At 43.8% G+C, this 26,314-nt stretch overlaps 1 protein-coding gene across 4 annotated transcripts in view; it reads right to left on the reverse strand.

Moving 5' to 3' along the window:
• SCAPER (S-phase cyclin A associated protein in the ER) overlaps positions 1-26,314 on the reverse strand; it is a 408,076-nt gene that overhangs the window by 107,047 nt on the left and 274,715 nt on the right. For all 4 annotated transcript variants that reach the window (XR_012251257.1, XM_073652665.1, XM_073652664.1 and 1 more), the window contains exons 26-28: positions 19,622-19,777; positions 16,034-16,268; positions 15,273-15,422 (exon numbers count right to left, since the gene is read on the reverse strand). Coding sequence is in view for 3 of the 4 variants with exons in the window: in XM_073652665.1 (XP_073508766.1) it covers positions 15,273-15,422; positions 16,034-16,268; positions 19,622-19,777 (541 nt within the window). In the remaining variant the exon portion in view is untranslated. The remainder of the gene's footprint in view (positions 1-15,272; positions 15,423-16,033; positions 16,269-19,621; positions 19,778-26,314) is intronic.

The raw sequence follows: 26,314 nt of genomic DNA on the forward strand, positions 1-26,314 counted from the left end.
GCCCCGAACTTGTATGGTGAAGGGAATCCCTGCGATTTATGGGTATTGTGTCTGGCACTGTATACGGAGCACTATTGCTGGCCCCGAACTTGGATGGTGAAGGGAATCCCTGTGATTTATAGGTATTGTGTCTGGCACTGTATAAGGAGCACTATTGCTGGCCCCGAACTTGGATGGTGAAGGGAATCCCTGTGATTTATAGGTATTGTGTCTGGCACTGTATAAGGAGCACTATTGCTGGCCCTTAACTTGGATGGTGAAGGGAATCCCTGTGATTTATGGGTATTGTGTTTGGCACTGTATGGTGGGCACTATTGATGGCCCTGAACTCGGATGGTGAAGGGAATCCCTGTGATTTATAAGTATTGTGTCTGGCACTGTATGGGGAGCACTATTGCTGGCCCCAAACTTGGATGGTGAAGGGAATCCCTGTGATTTATAGGTATTGTGTCTGGCACTGTATGGGGAGCACTATTGCTGGCCCTGAACTCGGATGGTGAAGGGAATCCATGTGATTTATGGGTATTGTGTCTGGCACTGTATGGGGGGCACTATAGCTGGCCCTGAACTCGGATGGTGAAGGGAATCCATGTGATTTATGGGTATTGTGTCTGGCACTGTATGGGGGGCACTAATGTTGGCCTTGAACTCGGATGGTGAAGGGAATCCATGTGATTTATGGGTATTGTGTCTGGCACTGTATGGGGGGCACTATTGATGGCCCTGAACTCGGATGGTGAAGGGAATCCATGTGATTTATGGGTATTGTGTCTGGTGCTGTATGGGGGGCACTATTGCTGGCCCCAAACTCGGATGGTGAAGGGAATTCGTCTGATTTATGGGTACCAAGGCAGTGGAGTCGGAGTCGTGGAATCCGAGTCGGTATAAAATGGACCGACTCCAACTCCTAAAATATATAATAAATTGGGTACAATAGTTCAATGCAGTTTGTGGGGAATATTTTTTCCATAAGAATTTGGGAAAGTTATGAAATGTCCTATAAATGTCTGTCCTATTCCTGATCTAAGGGTCTAGACTTTTAGCTGAGATGAATCTGTGCTATGAGGGAGTCGTGGAGACGGAGTTGGTGTCATGGGAATTGAGGAGTTAGAGTTTTGGCTTACCGACTCCACAGCCCTGATGAGTATTGTGTCTGGCACTGTATGGGGAGCACTATTACTGGCCCCAAACTCGGATGGTGAAGGGAATTCCTGTGATTTTTAGGTATTGTGTCTGGCACTGTATGGGGGGCACTATTACTGGCCCCAAACTTGGATGGTGAAGGGAATTCCTGTGATTTTTAGGTATTGTGTCTGGCACTGTATGGGGGGCACTATTACTGGCCCCAAACTCGGATGGTGAAGGGAATTCCTGTGATTTTTAGGTATTGTGTCAGGCACTGTATGGGAGGCACTATTACTGGCCCCAAACTCGGATGGTGAAGGGAATTCCTGTGATTTTTAGGTATTGTGTCTGGCATTGTACGGGGGGGGGCACTAATACTGGCCTCGTACTTGGATGGTGAAGGGAATTCCTGAGAGTTATGGGTATTGTGTCTGGTACTGTATGAGGAGCACTACTGCTGGCCCCGAATTCCTGTGATTTATGGGTATGGTGTCTGGCATTGTACGGGGGGGGGGAAGGGGGGGGGGCACTATTACTGGCCTCCTACTTGGATGGTGAAGGGAATTCCTGTGAGTTATGGGTATTGTGTCTGGCACTGTATGGGGGGCACTATTGCTGGCCCAAAACTCGGATGGTGAAGGGAATTCCAGTGATTTATGGGTATTGCATCTGGTACTGTATGGGGAGCACTATTGCTGGCCCCGTACTCGAATGGTGAAGGGAATTCCTGTGATTTATGGGTATTGTGTCTGCCGCTGTATACGGAGCACTATTGCTGGCCCCGTACTCGAATGGTGAAGGGAATTCCTGTGATTTATGGGTATTGTGTCTGCTGCTGTATAAGGAGCACTATTAATATAGTATTATATATTACTATTTAATAAGTGATTAACATGAAGTTCCTGTTTACCATTTAAAGTTTCTGAGAGCAGTTGTGGGATATATTTAATTTCAAAACAGGGAGAATGTCCCCATACACAGCAGAGGATTGGTGGGTTTGGAAGATAACCGAAGAGTTCCATAACTTGCGTAAAAGCACTAGGCCTACAGTCTCCGCCTTAATATGGTCTCTGTAGTTCTTGATGGCACAGAATATTTGTAAAATTTACAGCAGGACAAGTAAAGGACAAGTATGTGGATGTAGGTTGATGAAGCGATAGACAGGGATCAGGCAGAAAGTGTTACTCGTAGTACGTAATGGTCAAATATCCTAGTTACCAAAGAGAACATATGCATGAATAGCCAGTCATCAGCATAAATGCTCTGTACATAGGTCAGAGAAAACGAACACCAGTAACATTTTGTAAAAGTCAAGTTCTAGCTTTCAACAATAATCAATTACATTTAATGTCCTCACAAATCTATCTACCTGAAATGATAGGGCTTTATTTAGACCTCGGAAAATGCAAATTAGACTTTGTTCAATTAAGTAAATTATGTTAATTATAAACCATTCCATTCTGTCCCAACCATAAACATATGTGTTAATTAATAAGAAAGCAGGTTATACATTGGGGATCTTTCACCGTGACTCCCCTAATGTAAGTAGCTCTGGGTCCAATCCTCTGTGGAAGAAGGAGTCTAATAGATTGCTTGCTAATAAATTGCCTGCCAGGCCGACACTAGGCACAGATCTGTGCACAGCAGGTGACTAGTAGGGACTACCAACAAGAAAGTGATTTAACTATTCACAGAGTCATCTGGTCAGAATGTTCACTGTTTCATTAATGAGGTCCCAAGACGTTAATGTAGCACCCTGAGGACTCGGCTGCTACAGGGGTACTACACCTCAAGCCAGAGGTGTGGTATTCCACTCCCGGGTAAGGATGGAGTGTGGGACTGAGCTCAGAAAGCTGCATACACTACATACATCCCATTTCCGGGGGACAGACCGATGGTACTCCCACCAGTATATGTGCAGGTACGACAGTGTCTGTCCCTGGCTGGAGTGGGAGGGGGGTGGAACATCCCAGTAGTGTAGGGGCAGATAGGGGGAGCAGTCTGGGTAAGGCTAGGAGCTCATTGGGTGCTGGTCACCTGAGCTCACACATAGAGGGAGTATATAAGGTGGGCACCATCTTAGATCAGGGTCAGTCTTCTGTAGAGGGTCAGTCAGTCCTGAGAGAGGTCCAGGAGCGCCTGCAGAGAGAAGAGAGAGAGGAGAAGAGAAGGACCCAGAGGGGGAGAAGAAGGAACCCCAAGAACCCAGTATACAACCAGAAGGGTGAAGGGTTGGCACGCAAGGGAACCGGATCCCAAATTAGTGGAGGAGAGAAACTACCCTCAACTAAGAACCGGAGGCTGCGACATTACATGTGGAGCAGCCCCTCACCAAGTCCACTAAGAAGGCACACCGAGCATAGGGTCAGGGAAGCCAAAGAAGGTTCACCCAACAGGAGACCCGAGGGAGCCGGACATAAGTGGACCCCTGGTGGGAACGGCCAGTAGAGAGGACAGTCAGAAAGGGAGCTCAGGACCACGCTCCAGAATTGCTTGGGGGTTGGCCGAGTCCAGGACCTGGTGGACGCAGCACGGCTCGGGCGGTCACTCAAGGCCAGAGTGACCAACAGAACAGCAGTAAGTAAAAACCCTGAACTGCACAGCCCGACTCTGAGTCTTCTTACCATCCACACTGCACCACCACTACCACCATCCTCTACACCTGACCCCCTGAGGCTATACCCCTCCCGTTGGGGGTTATACTACCACAGCTGCACATATACCACCAGCCTCAGCGGACCCTGCTGCAGCGGCGGCCTTTTGACCGCAAATCAACGGGTGGCGTAGTCGACACTAAGAACAACTAATAACATCTGTAAAGACTGCCACACACTGAGTTTGACACCCTGGGCACGGACCGGGTCGCCACCACTCGGAGACTACAACCCCCATCTGATCCGGCTCCGGGTAATCCCCAAACAGCACTGGCCCAGGGGGCGCGTCAACTTTGGCGTAGTCGGCAGGATCACGTGCCCGCAACCACCGGGTACTGCGTGCCTGAAGAAAAGTTCAAATTTACCTCAAGAAGAAGTCTCCCGCCGGTTCCAGAGGGTCCCCGCCATGGGACGCCATCACGGATCGTTTCCCGCCGGTTGCCCGCCATCTGCAGCTTTTTCCCGCCATCCACGGAGTTTCCCGCCACTGGGAGACGATTCCCGTCATTTCCAGAAGATTTCCCGCCTTGGAAGAGCGGACGCCATTATGGGCGTGCCAGAGGGTGGCAAGAGGTCACCTCCCATCGTGGGCCAGGTAAAGGAATGGCGCCAAAAGCGGAAACCGCCCCCACCAACGGAGACTGTGATGCTAGAGATGTCCATCAGCATGAGAGAACTGCCCCTGGAACTGACAATCACAAAGTTGCCCCGGGACCACCTTCAATGTGGGCGGAGACAGAACAAGAGAGCGAAGATGGGTGCAGCCTGGAGGAGTCTGGAGGAGCCGTACCCGGAGATGGAGGGAGAGGCAGGCAGCACCGACCCAGTGGTCAGGAGCCTGTTGCAAGCGACAACCCCAGAAGGCCTGGTGGAGATCCTGGCACAGCTCCCCCGAGACCGGGAGTGTGCGCAGACCGCGCTGGAGCGCCTCGCATGGAGGATGGCCCAGGTGCAGCGAGAGACGCTGACGGAGTGGAGCCGAGAGATGGCCCAGCAGGCTGGAACCCGCCAGCGAAGCACGCCACCCGAGACGAGGAGTCAGACCGCCTCTGAGGATGGCACAGGAGGAATCAAGGCCGGAGACGACGCCGAGGAAGGAGCTGAACAGATGGAGGCAGGTAAAGGGGACGTCACTACCCCGAGCCGAGAAACCGCGTGCCTGCCCCAGCTCCCCGTCGCAGAGCCCGAAATTCCCCCTGCCGTGCCCGTCGCTGCATCGTCACCGCTCCAGACAAGGCCTCAAGCAGAAGCCGCGGCCGCGACCCCTGTGACGTCACGCGCCTCAACCCTGAGCGCGGCAAAGCAGGAAACACCACAGGCCTGGTCGCAAGGTCTAGTACCCCCGGGCGCCGCAGTACCAACAGCGCCCTCTACCTCCACTGAGCCACCGGCCTGGTCGCTGGGCCAAGTAACCCCGGGCATCGCCGTCTTCACGGTGCCCTTTACGTTCAGGGTACCCCAGGCCTGGTCGCAAGGCCTGGCGAACCCGGGCGCCGCTACCACCACCGCGCCCTCAACATCCACAGCGCCACACCTGGGTGAAGACCTATTTGCCCAGCATACGTGCCCGGATGGGCAGCCCTTTAGATGGCCACCGGAGTACTACCAACTGGAACTCCAAAAAGCAAGGCCCCTGTGCGAGCCCCTGATTCCGGCTCCGAAGCCCGTTAAGAGGACCCCGCTCCCGCTGGAAGAAGCGCAGTTCGAGTGGGACCCCACCGGAGGAGACCTCATGGGGTTCACTCAGGAAACTCGGGCAGCCGCAGCGGAGCGTGTGGAGTGCTGCCGCCAGCAGTTGGCAGTCTTCGAGCAAGAACGGAGAGAGAGGCGGGTCCGTGAGCAGCGGCTGCAGGAACAGAGCGCAGGGCAGAAGAGCAGGACCAGGAGAGACCCCCGTGCAGCTCATGGTCCCCGTACCACCGGGACTGTGATTAAGTTTCAATTGCAGCACGGGTGGGGCTTCATCAGGGATCACCACACCCCCGGCGACGTCTTTGTGACCAGAAGAGACGTGGAGTCCCATCTGCCGGAGGGACACAGAGGTCGTGACCTATATGTAGGGGACGAGGTCACGTTCACCCGGCACAAGTGTGCCAAAGGACCCTACGCCCTCCATGTACACCGGCTGACGGAGGAGGAGCTACGGTGTGAAGAGGAGCAAGAGGACCCGGACGGGTCTGAAGGAGGAGCAGGAGTACGCCGTCATTAAAGTACGGTAAAGAGACTATACATAGTTACCCGTCAGGGTATAAGAACTGGTACTGCTGCTAGTTAAAATATAGTCCCCGTTGGGACCAGCAAATTGAACTGAAACCCGTGTGTCCCTATTCCCACTGACCAAGGACTGAGAGCGGTCATTCTTTCCTTCTTCCCCACTGGCCGAGGACTGAGAGCGGCCATATTTCCCCTTGTATATAGTTGCGCTTTTTAAGGCGCCCCCTACTGGTTTTATAGGAAAGCTGTGTTATTCTACAAGAGACTGTTGCACTTTACCCGGTCACAAGTTGCACCGTGGCCGGAGGAACAAGAAAGATTACAAGAATGTTTATTATGAAAAAGTTTTATGCTGCAGAAATATATATATAATGTTTTATATGTTTATGTTGTTATGAAAAAAAAAAAAAAAAAATTGTATGTTTATGGATGTTTTATTCTCTTACAGCCCGAGGACGTGCTGTGATTTACCAGGGGGGAATGTAGCACCCTGAGGACTCGGCTGCTACAGGGGTACTACACCTCAAGCCAGAGGTGTGGTATTCCACTCCCGGGTAAGGATGGAGTGTGGGACTGAGCTCAGAAAGCTGCATACACTACATGCATCCCATTTCCGGGGGACAGACCGACGGTACTCCCACCAGTATATGTGCAGGTACGACAGTGTCTGTCCCTGGCTGGAGTGGGAGGGGGGTGGAACATCCCAGTAGTGTAGGGGCAGATAGGGGGAGCAGTCTGGGTAAGGCTAGGAGCTCATTGGTTGCTGGTCACCTGAGCTCACACATAGAGGGAGTATATAAGGTGGGCACCATCTTAGATCAGGGTCAGTCTTCTGTAGAGGGTCAGTCAGTCCTGAGAGAGGTCCAGGAGCGCCTGCAGAGAGAAGAGAGAGAGGAGAAGAGAAGGACCCAGAGGGGGAGAAGAAGGAACCCCAAGAACCCAGTATACAACCAGAAGGGTGAAGGGTTGGCACGCAAGGGAACCGGATCCCAAATTAGTGGAGGAGAGAAACTACCCTCAACTAAGAACCGGAGGCTGCGACATTACATGTGGAGCAGCCCCTCACCAAGTCCACTAAGAAGGCACACCGAGCATAGGGTCAGGGAAGCCAAAGAAGGTTCACCCAACAGGAGACCCGAGGGAGCCGGACATAAGTGGACCCCTGGTGGGAACGGCCAGTAGAGAGGACAGTCAGAAAGGGAGCTCAGGACCACGCTCCAGAATTGCTTGGGGGTTGGCCGAGTACAGGACCTGGTGGACGCAGCACGGCTCGGGCGGTCACTCAAGGCCAGAGTGACCAACAGAACAGCAGTAAGTAAAAACCCTGAACTGCACAGCCCGACTCTGAGTCTTCTTACCATCCACACTGCACCACCACTACCACCATCCTCTACACCTGACCCCCTGAGGCTATACCCCTCCCGTTGGGGGTTATACTACCACAGCTGCACATATACCACCAGCCTCAGCGGACCCTGCTGCAGCGGCGGCCTTTTGACCGCAAATCAACGGGTGGCGTAGTCGACACTAAGAACAACTAATAACATCTGTAAAGACTGCCACACACTGAGTTTGACACCCTGGGCACGGACCGGGTCGCCGCCACTCGGAGACTACAACCCCCATCTGATCCGGCTCCGGGTAATCCCCAAACAGCACTGGCCCAGGGGGCGCGTCATTAACACAAGATACACACAAACCAACAGAAACATCATATGGTATGTACACTGTGTGCAAAATTATTAAGCAAGTATTTTAACCATATCATCATTTTTATGCATTTTTCCCAACTTTGAGCTACTGTATATAAATTGAATGTTTATCGGATGAAGCAGATCAGGTGATGTGTATTTGTGTAATGAGGGAGGGTCTGACCTAAGGATACAACATCCTTTATTAAGGTGTGCAGAAAAATAGCGCAGCTTGTTTTCCTCATGCAAAATGGGCTAAAAAAGAATTTTAACTGACTCTTAAAAGTAAAAAATCGTTACAATTCTTACAGAAGGATGTAGCAAGCTTGTACTTACTAAGATGTTGGGGTGTGATCACAGAACCATTAAAAGTTTTATTGCAAATAGTCAACATGGTCTGCGACGAGTGCCAGAAGTACAAGATTTTCAGTGTTCAGAGGCCAGGTCAAGATAAGGGAGGCTGAAGCCCTACCACCACTGAACAAGACACAGAAGTTGAAGATTAGACCAAGAAATATCTGAAGACAGATGTTTCAAAGGTTTTATGGACTGATGAGATGAGTGATAAGAGTGACTCTTAACAGACCAGATAGATTGGCCCATGGCTGGATCAGTAAAGGGCACAGACCTCCACTTCAACTCAGACGCCAGCAAGGTGGAGGTGGGGTACTACTATGGCTTGGTATTATTACAAATTAGCTAGTTTGGAACTTTTCAAGTTGAAGATGGGCTTAAAATCAACTCCTAAACCTATGGCGAGTTTTATAAGACACGGTTTTCAAGCCGTTTTACTGGAAAAAGTCTGAGTCTTTCAAGAAAACCATAAGTTTTATGCAGGACAATACTCCATCACAAGCATCTAAGTCCTTCACTGCTTGGCTAGCTAGTAAGACCTTAAAGGGGTTTTCCCACGAACAAAAGTTCATTTTAATCAATAGATTTTGGAACAATAATAACTTCTACAATTGGATGTGTTTAAACAAAATGTCCCTGTGCTGAGATAATCTTATAAATGTGCCCCTGTTGTGTACTGTGTAATGGCTGTGTCTGACCGTGCAGGGACATGGTCTGATCATACCACAGCTCCGGGGCATGGAGGGAAGCAATAGAGGGCAGTATGAGATCAGAGTTGATTCTTTTTGTGATTAAAACATTTCCCTGCCTGTTTTTAAACAATGTTTTACTTCAAAGAATCATTTACGATCCCATGCTGTAATTGTCTGTATACTCTTTTGCTTCCTCCCCTGCCCAGGAGATGTGGTATGATCAGACCATGTTCCTGTACGGTCAGACACAGCTATTACACAGTACACAGCAGGGACACATTTATAAGATTATCTCAGCACAGGAACATTTGAGTTAAACGCATCCAATTGTGGAACTTATTATTACTCCAAAATCTATTGATTAAAATTAACTTTTGTTCGTGGGAAAACCCGTTTAACCCCCAAAGGTGGTTTGCACGTTAATATTTACAATTCTGACCACTGTCACTTTACGAGGTAATTCGTCTGGAACACTTCAACGGATCCCACTGATTCTGAGAATGTTTTTTCGTGATATATTGTACTTTATGATAGTGGTAAAATTTCTTCGATATGACTGTGTGAAAAAATAGGAAATTTGGCAAAAATTTTGCAACTTTAAAACTTTACATTTTCATGCCCTTAAATCAGAGAGATATGTCACACAAAATAGTTAATAAATAACGTTTCCCACATGTCTACTTTACATCAGCACAATTTTGGAACCAAAATAGTTTTTTGTTAGGAAGCTATAAGGGTTAAAAGTTGATCAGCAATTTCTCATTTTTCCAACAAAATTTACAAAAACATCTTTTTGGGGAGCGCATCACATTTGAAGTGACTTTATGACAGAAAATATCCAAAAGTGACACCATTCTAAAAACTACACCCTTCAAGGTGCTCAAAACCACATTCAAGAAGTTTATTAACCCTTCAGGTGCTTCACAGGAATTTTTGGAATGTGGAAGAAAAAAATGAACATTTAACTTTTTTTCACAAAAATGTTACTTTAGACACAATTTTTTTTTATTTTCGCAAGGGTAACAGTAAAAAATGGACCACAAAATTTGTTGTGCAATTTCTCCAGAGCACGCCAATATCCCATATATGGGGGAAAAACACTGTTTGGGCATACGGCAGGGCTCAGAAGGGAAGGAGCACCATTTGACTTTTTGAATGTAAAATTTGCTTCAATAATTAGCAGACGCCATGTTGCGTTTGGGGAGCCCCTGATGTGCCTAAACAGTGGAAACCCACCACAAGTGACACCATTTTGGAAACTAGACCCCTCAGGGAACTTATCTAGATGTGTGGCGAGCACCTTGAACCCCTCGGTGCTTCACAGAAGTTTATAATGTAGAGCCATGAAAATAAAAAAAATCTAACTTGTTCCACAAAAATGATCTTTTAGTCCCAAATTTTTTATTTTCACAAGGGTATGAGGAGAAAATGGACCCCAAAAACTGTTGTGCAATTTCTCCTGAGTATGTTGATACCCCATATGTGGGGAAAAAACATTGTTTGGGGGCACAATAGGGTTCAGAAGGGAAGGAGCATACATCATGCTGTCATGTTCAGGTCAGGAGAGGTGCCGGCCAGTCCGTTCAGTGCTACGCGATCATTGCACGAGTTATACGGCAGTCTATCTCTGCCCTAAGAAAGACTAAATCTCACTTTTACTTTTTTAAATATGCATATTTCAGGTTTACTGACCTTTTGGATTGACCGACAGCACTGGAGTTCAATAATAAAAAATACAAATTGTCTAATAATTGTGCACAAAGTGATAAAACACAATTTAGTCCAACGACTGGTAGATCTAGAATTGACGACTAGCATTTAGACTGGGGTTCCTCGAGCTAAAATAATGATTTCAGTATAAAGGCATCAAGACTGGGTAAATGTGCCGGGCTATGACCTCTGTTTGGCACATAAACCATGCCAGAGAGCCTTCACTTCAGCGGGATTGGATTAGAAGTCTGCTCTCACCCTGACAATGGTCAGACAGCTCTGCTAAATGGGATCAGCTGCAGTGAGCGCAGGGCAGCGGAAACGTTACAGCATTTAGATAATTTAGACATGTATGATAATACCGAGCAAAAGCATTAATAAGATATCGATATACTGAGTCAAGCGGTCCTCCTGTAGTAAAGGAAAATGCAAACAAAATAGAAGTGCAAGCAAATCAACCATAAAGAACAAAGAAGGTGAGGAAATCCCAGAGCAATTTTACTAAACCATGCACTTAGTAACTGGCCAAACTATATTGTCAATTGTAAATGAGCTGAGACTGAGGGGACTGTGACAAAGTATTGGTTTGGGTTACAAAGATTTCAATCATATTTTGCCAAGTCAGTGGGGTTTGGCAACTAATATTGGTGAACCACCTTATAATTTTGCTTGTCATGGACACAACCCTACAACGTGGAAGCCTTTGCACAATGCAAAAGAATGAATAGAAAACACTGAGCGACCTACTGAATGTCTGTGGACTGCAACATTACAAAGTTAAGACATGTAGCCTAAGGCTATGTGGGCACATTCAGGATTTGAATGCAGAAAATTCCTTTATGGTTTCTGCATCTCTTGGCAGGAAAAACGCTGCAAAACCCCCCCCGCGCATTTTGCCACAAATTTTGACGCGTTTTTTGATGCATTTTTGTACATCAATGAATGTTTTTGGAGCTAAATAAAGATATTTGAAAAAAGAAACGTGGGACATCGCTTTAACCCTTGGATTACCGTCAGACCTGAGGTGAGTATACTGGTTAATTTAAATGATTAAATAATGTGTCTGTTGTATTTCAAATAAAGTGTTTTATTCTGTGTGTGTTTATTTAACTCTTTACGTTAATTAGGTTTAGTAATGTAAGGGTCTGATTGAGACCTTATAATCACTAAATAAAAGGGCTATGTGTCAGCTAATCCCATAAACCCAATCTCATTAGCATTCCCATTCATGTAATTTCTGGGGCAGCTGAGAGCTGCTATTTTTAGCCTAGGAAGGCAAACATGTTCCCTGGCTATTAATAACAGCTCACAGCTGTTTCGTTAGCCACTACGTCCTTACGATCAACAACCAGCAGCGCTTTGGACGCAGCGTATTTTAGCTGCGTCCAAAACGCCGCACTTTTGTTGTCAATACATGTTGTTCCACCGCATATAATGACATTTCAATCGGTCAAAATCTGCAGTGGAGACTAGTGTGTCCGCTACAGAAATTTACATGTTGCAGGTGAGTTTGGGTACGTGCCCACGATCAGGAGCGGCTGCAGGTTTGAAGCTGTGTATTTATGCAGCGTCAAACCCGCAGCGTCCAGATGTTACAGCATAGTGGGTGGGATTTCTAGAAATCCCATGGCCATTATGCGTACACCTGAGGCCGTGGATCACCTGCGGACACTGACATGTGGCGCATCTTTCAGGATGGCAGCATGTCAAATTCTCTTGCGGAGTCGCTAGTCTCCGCAACAGAAATTTGACCACTAGAATGTATTGAATGCAGTAAATCTGCATGGTTCAGTGAACAATATCAATAAAACGCAGCGTTTTGGAAGCAGCAAAAATATGATGCGTCCAAAACGCTCATACATCCAGATCGTGGGCACATAGCCTAAAATTAAAAAAAATGGCGTGGGCTACCGCGTTATTTGCATAACAAGTAGAGGGAAAGCCGACCGCTGTGAGCTGATATTAGTAGCCGGGGAAGGGGCCATTAGCCAAAAATGTTCCCTGGCTATTAACAATAGCCCACAGCTGTTTGCTTAGCCTTTACTGGCTAGATTACAGGGGGACCCCAGAAAAAAATTGACGCAGGGTCCCCTTATAAAATCTAACCATAAAAGGCTAGGCAGACAGCTGTGAGCTGATATTAATTGCCAGGGAAGGGGCCATGGATACTAGCCCCCTCCGCAGCTAATAATATCAGCTCTCAGCAGCCCCAGAAATGTCTCATCCATAAGATGTTCCAAATCTCGAGCTTAGCCTCCGCTCTTCCCACTGTCGTGTAGCAGTGGCGAGTGGGGTAATAAGGGTAGGGTTTATGTCAGCCTTGTATTGACGGCCGAAATGAAGCCCAGGTTAGTAATGGGGTCATCTATAAGACGCCCCCATTACTAACCCCGTAGTAAGGTTTTTGACGCTTTTTCAGACACGGCCAGAATAAAGTATTTTATTGAAATAAAATTACACATGGTTTTAATAATTTTTTTACAAATAAAAAACACTGTATACTCACCCAACGCACAATCCTGGATCCCTCGTCTCCTGTAAGAAACCAAAAATAAAAAACAACCATATCCCTCACCTGTCCACTGTCATGACATAATCCCAGTGTCCCACGACGATCCGGGTCACTTCTACAGCAGCCACATCAATCACTGATGTGACTGCTGTAGAAGACAGCACTGTATACACTGATAGGAGTGTAATCACTCCTGTCATTGTACATTTCTGCGCTGCTGGGGCTGAGTTCATCAACTGAAGATCAGCTGGTAAGCACCGGTGACCTCATTTACTGCATCAATGTTGCGTGGGAAAATTCCCAAGCATCACCAGTGCCGTAAAGTGAGGTTCCGGAGCTCTCAGCTGATGAACTCTGGCGAACTCAGTCCCGGCAGAGCAGTGATGTACACTGCTGGGAGCAATTGCACGCCTGTCTGAGTATTGCCGGGTGATGGGGTCGCCACGGGACATCGGGAGGATGGCAGACAGGTGAGAAGGAAAGGTGTTTTTACTTTTTTTTTTTTTTTAAACACAGCGCACAGAGGCCGGCTGAGGAGACTACTTCTCTCCTCAGCTGCGCCTGCTCCCGCTGTTATCAGCGGGAGCGGCGGTAGGATGATGGGAGGAGAAGTCTTCTTCTCCGGCCCGGGTACCATTCTTTGTGCGGTTTTGCCGCATTTTTGACTCATTGACTTGAACTGAGACCGTCAAATACGCAGCAAACATCCGCAGCAAATCCGCAGATATAAGTCTATGTGTGAAAAACGCTGCAGAAATGCACAAAGAATGGACATGCTGCAGATTTAAACGCAATGACAATCCGACAATCCTGTCAAGAAAATTCCTGATCATGTGCACAGCACGTCAGGATTGTTATTGCATTAGCTGGCACACGCATTACCTAGTGTTTTTGGTGCATTTCTGTGCGGAAAATGTGTGAAAACGCACCAAAAACTCACAGTGTGCACATAGCCTAAAGGGTAACTGTACTTTCAAATAATCTTTCAGTATAAGCTCTCTTGTGAGTGTACATAAGGAATGACATCTATATCTGGCCTTTATATGACTTGTATCCTGCATTTTTGCCTGTTTTCCTCACTGTATGAGCTCTCTATTAATTTGTAACTGGTTCTGAAATGGTGGGAAGAAATTAGCTGCAATGATGTTACCCATGGGCAGCACAGCATAAAGAGAGGGATTTCTGCTCCTCATTCCTTAGTCAGTACACAGATAGAAGCAGAAGCATGGAGGAAATTATACATGGGAATCCAGCTTTGGAGTAAATACAGAAGTGGTGACGTGTTTCTATTGTACTTTTCCTCTGATTGTTCCACTTCTGGTTTTGGCTTCCAAATACTGATGTAAAATACAGACCAAATACGCAACGTGGCCTTAGTTTGAGAAAACGAGAGCACAAAAAAGTTAAAGCATTAAAAAAGGATACATTTTGTCCCCTAATAATAGGGATTTCCAATTAAAGAGGTCTATTTTTTTGTTTTGTTTATAGATTGGAAATTATACAGGTGTCTAATATACTTTTATTTAAAATTCTGTTCACAAATCTTCAACAGTGCAGTTGACCCCTATCTACCCAATAGAATCGTCTAGTCCATGTCTAGTAGAGCACATTGAACAGGACTACATGCGTCATCAGAAAAATGAAAAGTTAAACCAGCATGAAGTAGTATATGTCTTTATTACCGCTGATATGTACGCAACATATCGGATCACACACATGTACCAGCTCCTGTGTAAGCCAATAAGTATTGAATGTATTGGATTGGTGGCAAATAAAGTCATAGACTACTTGATGCTGGTAGAGCTTTTTATTTTCCTATTGGTTTGAGGGTCTGGAGGAGTGACCGTGCATCCCAGGGGGAGAGAAGCCATCGCTACCTGAGCAGTCTGCTTGCTTCATTCAGTATACATGGCAGCAGTTATGGGACACCTTATAAATCATATGACCACTGGCATTCAAGTAACACTCTCTGGAAATACATAGACAGTGAAATAGCCATCTGTGGTACATTAACAGCAATATCAGTGGTTGGAGATCAGACTTCACAAATGCGATCTTCTTATATGCATCTATTACATATCATAAGATCATTTTTACAGGTTTTCCCCCATTACAGCCTACCTTGGATACAGCCATCTGCTATTGGTTATAGGCGCTCTTTTTTATAGCATGTATGAGCACATGTTCACAAAAACAGGAGCCTATGAAGATGACCATTAATAATTTCCTTGCTGGATGTCTGTAAAATAACTTCTGATTTCATGGATAATATGAAGAATAGCAGTGTCATTACATACTGCCTTCTAATACTATCACTCACCTGATTATCTGTATGATTTACTGTGAAGTACCCAACACAAACAATGATCTCGTGGAGGAGATCCTCGCAGGTGTATTGAGTGCAAAACCAAATCAGGGAACTGATCACATGTCGAAATGCAAGAGACAGGCCCTCGGCACCTACAACAGACTGGGAGAGAACAAGAGGAGACGCTTAGAGGGCCTCATAATGGGTCGTATGATAAAAATCTGCGCAATATTTTGGACCATCATAATATAGAAAATGGCGCAAGCCACGTGACTTATAGCACTAGATTGTTTGTTACCTTTTCGCCCCGTTTTACACTGAAGTGTCAGTTTTTGGTCTCTGTCTAAAAATTTTGTAAACTTAAGTACCTTAGTACACTATAGTTTCTAACAAAGGCATCAGTGTAACCAGAAAATACTTTGGGCCACTAATCATTGTTTCATTGGAACATGCAGCTGATCGATCAGCCAATGTAAGGCCAATACAATTTGTATCAGCCTGTGTAAGAGTACCTTTATAGAATGCCAATTGAATGGTTATATAGTAGATCAGTGGTCAAAATGTTGCCTGTGTAACCGAGCCTTGAGTCTGGAAGTGGAGTAGAAAAGTCCATCACACTATAGCCACAATCAACTATGTAAGGTATAAACAGTGTGTAAACCCAGATACCACGAAAACTCGTATTCATAGGAAAGGAAAGGGACAGTAGATAAACATTGAAATCTAGACACATGTCCTCAGGATCCAATTAAAGAGAACATTGTGGTGCTTACCTGAAATGACTGGAGATGAAGTGTGGCAAAACTGTTAAGAAACCTCAGGCTCTGAATCGCCACTTGAATGGTGTTCTGCTCATAGGTCTCTTTAGAGCTGGAAACATTGGGCTCCAAGGAAGAATTGTGGAACAGTGCACAATACAACATATGCAGAACTCCCACGAGGTCTGAGCTTTGAAGGACTGCTGACAGTCCAGTGGGATCCTGATGGCTTTCATATATGTCCCAAGAGCTGACGTAAAACAGAAACAAATGACATGACCAACTGACCATGTAACCAGCTAGGGAATGCTGGATATTGGTTTTCTCTGTAGCCCAAAGCTTATTTTTACAGATATCTAAGAAAATAACAACTGGCATTATTATTGGCCACCAGATCTGGAAGAGAAAGGATAACAGAAGAGAATTCGGAAAAAAATTGCGTGGGCAGAGATAGGGGATTTCTATAAAGATAGGTGGACAATGTGAATGTTATAGATGTGACAATCTCAACACAATGAACAACATCACATGAACAATGTACTGTAGAGAATGGGAGCGAGAGCCCTGCAGGGTCCACGTATGTCATAGCTGTGAGCATTATTGGTTACAGATGAATGCATACATACATTATCCATACATGTATCACATGTGACAAGGACATGTAAGTATAAATGGACCTGAGGGATTGACACTTAGAAATGTATGATTTGTAACACAGCGTGATATTCCCTATACTCTGAAGGGCAGAAGTTTCATTAGTAGACCTTTTCATGTTGTAACTTAAGTTTCAGCAAAGCAGAACTATAACTATTTTATTCTAGCATTTCAGAGGCTTCAATCTCCATAACATCTGATAACCTAGCCCGCGAGCATTACCACATGCAATGACAGCCTACAAAAATGCTTTAACCACACATCCAAAGCATTCAAGCTCACAGCTAGTGGTTGGGTTCCTTGTTTACATCTGAGCGCTGATAGTATATTTAGGAGGCTCCCAATGTCTCCAGTTGGTTAACAACGTCAAGTTCAATCATGTGCTCTCTTGAAATTCAGTATGCAAAATAAAAAGGGTCTATTCAGCAACCCAGAAAACAAGATATTAAAAGGAAGGTGGCCGATCTAATCAGATGAAGTGATGTGTTATAGTTTAATATTGACGACTTGGTTTATATATCCTTGCGGGAATCCAATCAAAGTGTGCTGTAAACGATATAAGGTAACATAGAAGTACAGTCACCTACGTCTCGTATATGTCAGGTTTCAGTTATTGCATATTTGTGTCCACATAAAGCAACTGTTGAATGCAATGCAATCAATTTCCCTAGCACATCCATGGGACTATATCATTAATTCCTATGGTGCTGACATTGTTCATATACAACAACAGGCCTGACTGATGACACAAATGTCAGGATATCAACATCTGAAAGTGTCGCTCCAGGTCAATTACACATTATCAGCCAAGTGTCTGGAAAATCAATGTGAATGACGTGTGAACAATGCACTATTATCACGCGCTTAGTAGATAAATGTTGCAGGCTAAATACAACAGGTCAGTATTTAGAAAAGAGGCAGATGAAAACGTTGCTCTCCTTGGCACTCTAATGGCACATTAAGACAGGTCTTTAAATGACCGCCAATCAGCTAGGTACAATCTCATAGACAGTCATGTATTGTACTGTTTACACAGGCCGACGAAACAGTTATGGGGACAGAAGATAAATAATACGATTGTTCTGTCCTCAGACTGTATCAGGTTATTGGCAGCAATCCCCTGTTTACACGGGGTGATAGCTTTTTGCTCGTTGGTAGGGTGATTGCTGGCTTGTTTCGACAGGCCGATAATTGGGAACAAGAGTTCCTGCGAACACGATTATCAGCTAGTCTAAATGGGCCATAAAGCCCTGCTCCCTTTTTCTTTCTATTGAATATTGAAGAAAAGGGGATTGTGGGTCTAATGAACATGGTATTTATACCAAATCAATATACAGTGGCATGTAAAAGTTTGGGCACCCCTGCTCAAAATTACTGTTATTGTGAATAGTTAAGCAAGTTGAAGATGAAATGATCTCTACAAGGCCTAAAGTTAGAGATGACACATTTCCTTCGTATTTTATGCAAAAAAAAAAAAATTTTTTTCATCTTTTACATTTTAAAAATTACAAAAAGGAAAATGGGCAGATGCAAAAGTTTGGGCATCCTGCATAGTTAGTACTTAGTAGCACCCATTTTGAAAGTATCACAACTTTTTGTAGCCAGAGAAGAGTCTTTCAATTCTGGTTAGAGGGATTTTCATCCATTCAACCTTGAAAAATTCTTCCAATTCTGTGAGATTCCTGGGTCGTCTTGCATGAACTGCTATTTTGAGGTCAATCACAGATTTTCAATGATGTTCAGATGAAGGGACCGTGAGAGCCAATGTAAAACCTTCAGCTTGCGCCTTTTGAGGTAGTCTATTGTGGATTTTGAGGTGTGTTTAGGATCTTTATCCATTTGTAGAAGCCATCTTCTTTTCAACTTCAGCTTTTTTACAGATGGTGTTATGCTTCTATCAAGGATTTGTTGAAATTTCATTGAATCCATTCCAGGAGTGCCCAAACTTTTACATGCCACTGTACATAGACTAGAAAACTTGCCACAATAAGGCTGTGTGCCCACTATGCTTTTTTTAAGCGTTTCCGCAGCGGCAAGTCCGCTGCACAAACGCTTGGTAGAAGGTCTGCCATGTTCCCCAATGATCCGCAGCACTACCAATTATTTCGCGTAAACGCGGCGTTTTCGTTGCCATTGACTTGCATTGGAACGCATGGATTCCGCATCACTGCATCTGTACATGCGGAATCCATGCGTTTCAATGTGCGGATGGTACCAGGGTTTGGAGAAGAGGAAACTCTCCTCCAGACCCGCGTACCATAGAACCTGTAAAAAAAAGAATAAAATAAAAAATAAATATTATACTTACCTTCTGATGGCCCCCGATGCGCTTGTCTCTGCTTGCCGGCAACTTGCCATAGACTAAAGGACCTGCGCTGACGTCATTTCGTCATGTGACGGGTCACGCGACGCTGACGTCGGCAGGTCCTTTAGTGTATCGCGAGCTGCCGGCAAGCCGAGACGCATCAGATAAAGACACCGGGGGCCATCAGAAGGTAAGGTTTGCATGGATTTATATAGTGTGACCAAGTTGTGAAGCACTTTCCAAATGATGCTAAAATCGCTTGGAAATCGCTTGACAACTTCACATCCGCTTGTCCCTGGCAGGAAAACGCAAGTACAATCCACATGTACAATCCGCATGCGTTTTTTCCGCCAGGGAGATGCAGAAATGCTCAGGAAAAATCCGGAGCATTTCTGCATCTTGGGCACATAGCCTAAGGGTGAAATTCCATGTTAAGTAAAATAATCAAACAAAAAATAATAATAATAAAAACAGTACTGAACAGAACAGGTACACTTTAAACATGAGCAATGTATGTATCTTCTGGTTACTGATGTACCTTATATTAAAGTCAAAAGAACAAAGTACAGCAGTAACTGGTCACAATTAGACATCCCATTTAATGTAATCTACACAGTACAGAAATCATTGGAGAAGTTGCTCACCTCGGAGTTACCGAAATGCAAAGCCTGCACAGGTCATGTAGAAGTGCAGTAGCTGCTTGGAGGAACATTGCAACTTTGGGACTCTCATCAAGAGGACCTTGTATAGAGAAGAAGCAGCCAGACAGCTTGTCAATGAGACCAATATTAATTGTATAACTAAGAAAAAAAAAATAATCAGAGAAATTAGTTCTTGAAAATGTATGCATAATATGGCAAATACTGTATACCACATATTAATACAGATTACTAACTATATATGCCCAATTTATTTCAGATGCCTTTTTATTTATTTTTCTATAGTTTTTTTTCTATTTCTTTGTGAATGTACAAAGTGATAAAGCTCTCAGCTTGCTTCTGGAACTAGCGAAAAAAACTAAACAGAAAATGTTCACAAGATTTTACTAAATCTCATCTAATAGTTGTGTAAAAATATTCTGCATGGAATCTGTCCAGAATCCGTGTGGCTTTTCAGAGCAGAATTCATCCTTTTGCAATCTACAAAAGCAGTGGCAGATCTGCAAGCAACTCAATGACATGATGTACATCCTTTGTGGCCTGACAATAATGGCAATGAACACTTTTGACGTTTGCAATAAATAAATCAAATATGTTTCTTTCACATAGAGTAGTGGTCTTGGGTTGACCTATAGTTTAAAAACTTGCATTAAGCTTCAGGCTGCAATCTCTACTACATAACTCATTCACAGAGACCCTTAGAGAAGCTCTGTTAACTTAATATGCTGACTTTTGTAAAAGCAGAATATTACAGCTATGGGTCCATCCTCATATTAGTCAAAATAAGGCAGGACATTCTGTGTAGTTTGGTTGCTAGGATAAATAGCTTATGAGTCCGGTGCATTTGTGATGAGTATGTTACCCCTACCTTACAGGAAAATGACTCCTAGCCTACTGTTTGTGAGCATATACATAGCAGCGTGCCAGGAGGCAGGGGAAGCATTCTTCTCATAAACGAACGCTACTCCTAAACTGTGCGTCTAGGATACCCTTTGAACATTTTTGTGCCATTTTTACTACTAGATGTACAAAGCTGTAGCTGTATTATGCTGCCCTTACACACAAAAAAAAACATTTTAAGCTAACAAAACTGCTTGCAATAAAGTTTTCAACCAGCTTCAAGTTTCAAATTTTGTAGTGACATCCCAGTAATACAGTTGAAACCAGAAGTTTACATACACTATATAAAAAGACACATATGCATGTTTTTCTCAATATCTGTCATGAAATTAGAATAAACCTTTCCCGTTTAAGGTCAATTAGAATTACAATAATTTTTAATATTTGTCAAATGCCAGAATAATGAGAGAGAGAGAATGTTTTAACCACTTCGCGCCAGAGCCTGTTTTTGCCTTCGTGACCGGGCCAATTTTTACAATTCTGACCACTGTCACTTTATGAAGTAATTACTCTGGAACGCTTCAACGGATTCCCCTGATTCTGAGATTGCTTTTTCGTGACAAATTGTACTTCATGATAGTGGTAAAATTTCTTCAATATCACTTGCGTTTACTTGTGAAAAAAACGGAAATTTGGCGAAAATTTAGCAATTTTCAAACTTTGAATTTTCATGCCCTTAAATCAGAGAGATATGTCACACAAAATAGTTAATAAATAACATTTCCCACATGTCTACTTTACATCAGAACAATTTTGGAACCAAAATTTTATTATGTTAGGAAGCTATAAGGGTTAAAAGTTGACCAGTGATTTCTAATTTTTCCAACAAAATTTACAAAAACATTTTTTTAGGGACCACATCTTATTTGAAGTGACTTTGAGGGGCCTTTATGACAGAAAATACCCAAAAGTGACACCATTCTAAAAACTGCACCCCTCAAGGTGCTCAAAACCACATTCAAGAAGTTTATTAACCCTTCAGGTGTTTCACAGGAATTTTTGGAATGTGGAAGAAAACAATGAACATTTAACTTTTTTTCACAAAAATGTTACTTTAGACCCAATTTTTTATTTTCACAACGGTAACAGGAAAAAATGGAATACACAATTTGTAGTGCAATTTCTCATGAGCGCGCTGATACCCCATATGTGAGGGAAAAGCACTGTTTGGGCACACGGCAGGGTTTGGAAGGGAAGGAGCGCCATTAGACTTTTTGAATGTAAAATTTGTCTGGAATAATTAGCAGACGCCATGTTGCATTTGGGGAGCCCCTGATGTGCCTAAACAGTGGAAACCCCCCACAAGTGACACCATTTTGGAAACTAGACCCCTCAGGAAACTTATCTAGATGTGTGGTGAGCACCATGAACCCCAAGGTGCTTCACAGAAGTTTATAATATTGAGCCGTAAAAATAAAATTTTCACATTTTTCCCACAAAAAATGTTTTTCATCCCCTAATTTTGCATTATCATAAGGATAACAGGAGAAATTGCACCATGAAATTTGTTGTGCAATTTCTCCTGAGTACGCCGATACCCCGTATGTGGGGGAAAACCACTGCTTTGGTGTACGGCAGGGATCGGAAGTGAAAGGAGCGCTATGTTGGCTGGGATAGGTTGCAGACACCATGTCACATTTGAAGAGTCGCTGACATGCCGAAACAGCAGAAACCCCCACAAGTGACCCCATTTTGTAAACTACACCTCTCAAGGAATTCATCTAGGGAAGTAGTGAGTATTTTTAAATTTTTAAATTTATACCATTGGGCAGTGAAGAAAACAGAATTATATTTTTACCACAAAAAAATGTTTTACCCTCAGATTTTACATTTTCACACAGGGCAATGGGTAAAAAAGGTGCCGAAATGTGTCACACAATTTCTTCTAAAAGTGTCAGCCATACGGCGAGATCTGGGAGGGACGGAGCGCTATTTGACAATTGGAGAACAAATTATTGTAGAATAGGCATTTGGATTTGGGAGCACAAAATTTTCTGAATTTCTTTTGGGGGGCAAGGGCCATTTTGCTTTTCCAGAGCCTTTCTGCTACCAGTAACTTGGAAGTCCCTTATATTTTTAACAGATGACGGACCTGAGTGGGGACTAGCTTTTTTTGAGGACCGAGTTGAAGCTTTTATTGGGAATATTTTACGTAACATTTATCCGGCGCTCTATGCTGAGCACTTACATCGGGGTTTCCATCTAAATTTCCAAGTGATGTAATTCAGATGAAACCCCTGCGGGATCCATTCACTGCAATGAGGCAGCAGAGTTACTCTGGACTCCGTCTGGCCTCTGTTTAGCGGTGTCCTTTTTTTCAGAAGTGCACAAAACTGTGGCCAACCGCACTTTTATGCACGCCTAAAAAAACTTACACCGTGGGATCACAGGCCAGACGGCATCCACAGTGTCTTATATCTGCCTCATTACAGGGAATCTTCCGTCATGGGTTCGGTCTGAATCACGTATTTCAGAGATTTACACGGAAACTCTGGTGTAAGTGCTCAGCGCAGAGCGCCAGATAAATGTGTGCCGAGCCATACTGCGATCTTTGGGAGACATAATAAACAAATCAGTAGCAGGTGAAGAATTGGTTTTATTTATTTTTTACGCCGTTCCTCGTGCGGTATAAGTGATGAGATTACTTTATTCTTCGGGTCGGTGCGATTACAGAGATACCAGATTTATATCGGGTTTTTATGACTGACAGCTGTCACACACTAAGAGACGCGTTTTTTTGCAAAATCTAGATTTTGCATCGTCATATTTTGAGAGCTATAATTTTTCCATATTTCGGCCGACAGAGTCATGTGACAGCTTTTTTTTTGCGGGACGAGTTGACATTTTTATTGGTACCATTTTTGGGTACGTGACATTTTTTTTATCACTTTCTATTCCGTTTTTTGTGAGGTAAAATTAACAAAAAACAACAATTCAGGAATTGTTTTTTGAGTTTTTTTTTATGCCGTTCTGCGTGTGGTAAAAGTGATAAGGCAGCATTATTCTTCGGGTCAGTACGTTTACAGCGATACTACACTTACTGTATTTTTTTTATGTTTTGGCGCTTTTACACAATAAAACAATTTTATAGAAAAATATTTTTTTTGCATCGCTTTATTCTGAGAGCTATAACTTTTTTTCTTTTTTGACTGATGGAGCTGTATGGCGGCTTTTTTTTTTGCGGAACAAGATGACATTTTCAGTGGTACCATTTTTATTTCCATTTTGCTTTTTGATCGCATTTTTTTCCACTTTTTGTTTGGCGATATGATGAAAAAGCATAGTTTTTTGCTCCGTTTTTAATTTATTTTTATTACGGTGTGCACAGAAGGAGTTAATTAGTGTGACAGTTTTATAGATCGGGTTGTTTCGGAAGCGGCGATACCAAATATGTGTACTCTTTGTTTTTGCATAAATATACGGATTTATTGGTTTAATATTTTATTTATTTATTTTTATTTATCTTGTGATTTTTTTTAACAGTTTGAAAACATTTTTTAGACTTTTTTTTTACATTTTTACTTAGTCCCTGTATGGGACATTAATTTTTATTTTTCTAATCACTGTTCTCATGCAATGTAATAGACATGTATTACATTGCATGAGAAGTTTGCTGTCAGTTTCACACTGTCTGTCTCCTGCTGGACTTCAGCTGCAGGCTGAGCTCAGCAGGACACCATATATGGCAGATCTGGAGGCGGTCATGTGACCTCCAGCTGTCATAACAACGGCAGGTCCTGGAAGGCATCAGGGGGCCGTCGGAGAGGTAAGTGGACGACCCCCTCTCATTTCACTATCTTCTATATGACGCGATCACTATAGATCGCGGCATATAGAAGATGGCAAAGGGTTAACATCCAATCAGGTCCCGATGATGTCACCTGTCAGAGCTGTCGCTCTGAACCGCAACCGCAGCACTTGCAGGACTCTGGGGGTCCTGAGGGCTGCGGGATCACCGACCGTTCATGAACGTCGGCGCTGCACAGAGCCCAAGCAGGTGCCGACGTTTATGTACAGTGGGCGGTCGGGAAGCGGTTAAGGCATTTTTATTACTTACTGCAAAGTGAAAAGTTTACCTACATTTCATTAGCATTTGGTACCATTGTCTTTAAATTGAATGACTTGGGTCAAATGTTTGGGATATCCTTCCACAAGCTTCTCACAATAGTTGGTCGGAATTTTGGTCCATTCCTCCTGACAAAACTGGTGTAACTGATCCAGGTTTGTAGGTCGCCTTGCTCGCACCTGCCTTTTCAGCTCTGCCCATAAATTTTCAAGAGGATTCAGATTACGGCTTTGTGATGGCCACTCCAAAACATTGACTTTGTTATCCTTAAGCCACTGTGTTACCATTTTGGCAGTATGCTTCGGGTCATTGTCCATTTGGAAGACCCATTTCCGCCCAAGCTTTAACTTCCTGGCTGATATATTGAGATGTTTCTCCAGTATTGCCACATATTCTTCTTTTCACATGATGCCATCTATTTTGTGAAGTGCACCAATCCCTCCTGCAGCAAAACAACCCCACAACATGATGCTGCCACCCCCGTGTTTCACAGTTGGAATAGTGTTCTTAGGCTTCCAAGCTTCTCCCTTTTACCTCCAAACGTAACGATGGTCATTATGCCCCAAAATTTCAATTTTAGTTTCATCAGACCACAGGACATGTCTTCAAAAATTAAGGTCTTTGTTCCTGGGTACATTTGCAAACATTAATCTGGCTTTTTTATGTTTCTTTTGGAGTAATGGCTTTTTCGTAGCAGAGTGGCCTTTCAGCCCATGTTGATACAGTACTCGTTTCACTGTGGATATTGACACAATCTTACCAGTTTCCGCCATCATCTTCACAAGGTCTTTTGCTTTTGTCCTTGGGTTGATAAGCACATGTCGAACCAAAGCACGTTCATCTCTGGGACACAGAACCCGTCTCCTTCCTGAGCGGTATGATGGCTGGATATTCCCATCTTGTTTGTACTTACGTATAATTGTTTGTACAGATGAATGAGTCACCTTCAGGTATCTTGAAATTGTACCCAAGGATGAGCCAGGCTTGTGCAAGTCCACAATTATCTTCCTGATATCTTGGCTGATTTCTTTAGACTTTCCCATGATGATACACAAAGAAGCAGTGTGTTTCATGTGTGCATTAAAATACATCCACAGGTGTTTCTCTAATTAACAAAGATGTTGACAAAAAATCAGAAGCTTCCAAACACATGACATCATTATATGGGCAGTCCAGAATTGTTTAAAGGCATAGCAATCTTAGTGTATGTAACCTTTTGACTTTGCAGAAAGTAATAAAAGTGACTTAAAACATTCTCTCTCTTTCATTATTCTGGCATTTGGCAAATATTAAAAATTATGGTAATCCTAATTGACCTAAAACAGGAAAGGTTTATTCTGATTTCATGTCAGATATTGAGAAAAACATGCATATGTGTCTTTTTATAAAATGTATGTGAACTTCTGGTTTCAACTGTACATGTTGGACATGTGTAATTTTTATTCTAGAGTGCGTCTGTCTGTTTTCAGTACAGATTATTCCATTTCCCATTCTGTAGATAATACACACGATGTGCAATCTCTTCTCCCCTATGAGAACACTGGTGCTACCTGTGTGTGTGTGACATCTCCCACCTGTCTTCGCTACTCTAGGTTCTGATGTGGGTTTTCTCCTCCCTCTATACTGATACAGCCTGTGTGGTTCTCCCTTCATCTGCAGACAACCGGTAAGGGTGCTCTCCTAGGCCTCTATACACGGATTTGGTCTGTTGT

This window comes from Phyllobates terribilis, unplaced genomic scaffold (genome assembly GCF_046119375.1).
Source record: "Phyllobates terribilis strain yellow unplaced genomic scaffold, ASM4611937v1 Scaffold_11__3_contigs__length_659146591, whole genome shotgun sequence".
Lineage (NCBI taxonomy): Eukaryota > Metazoa > Chordata > Amphibia > Anura > Dendrobatidae > Phyllobates > Phyllobates terribilis.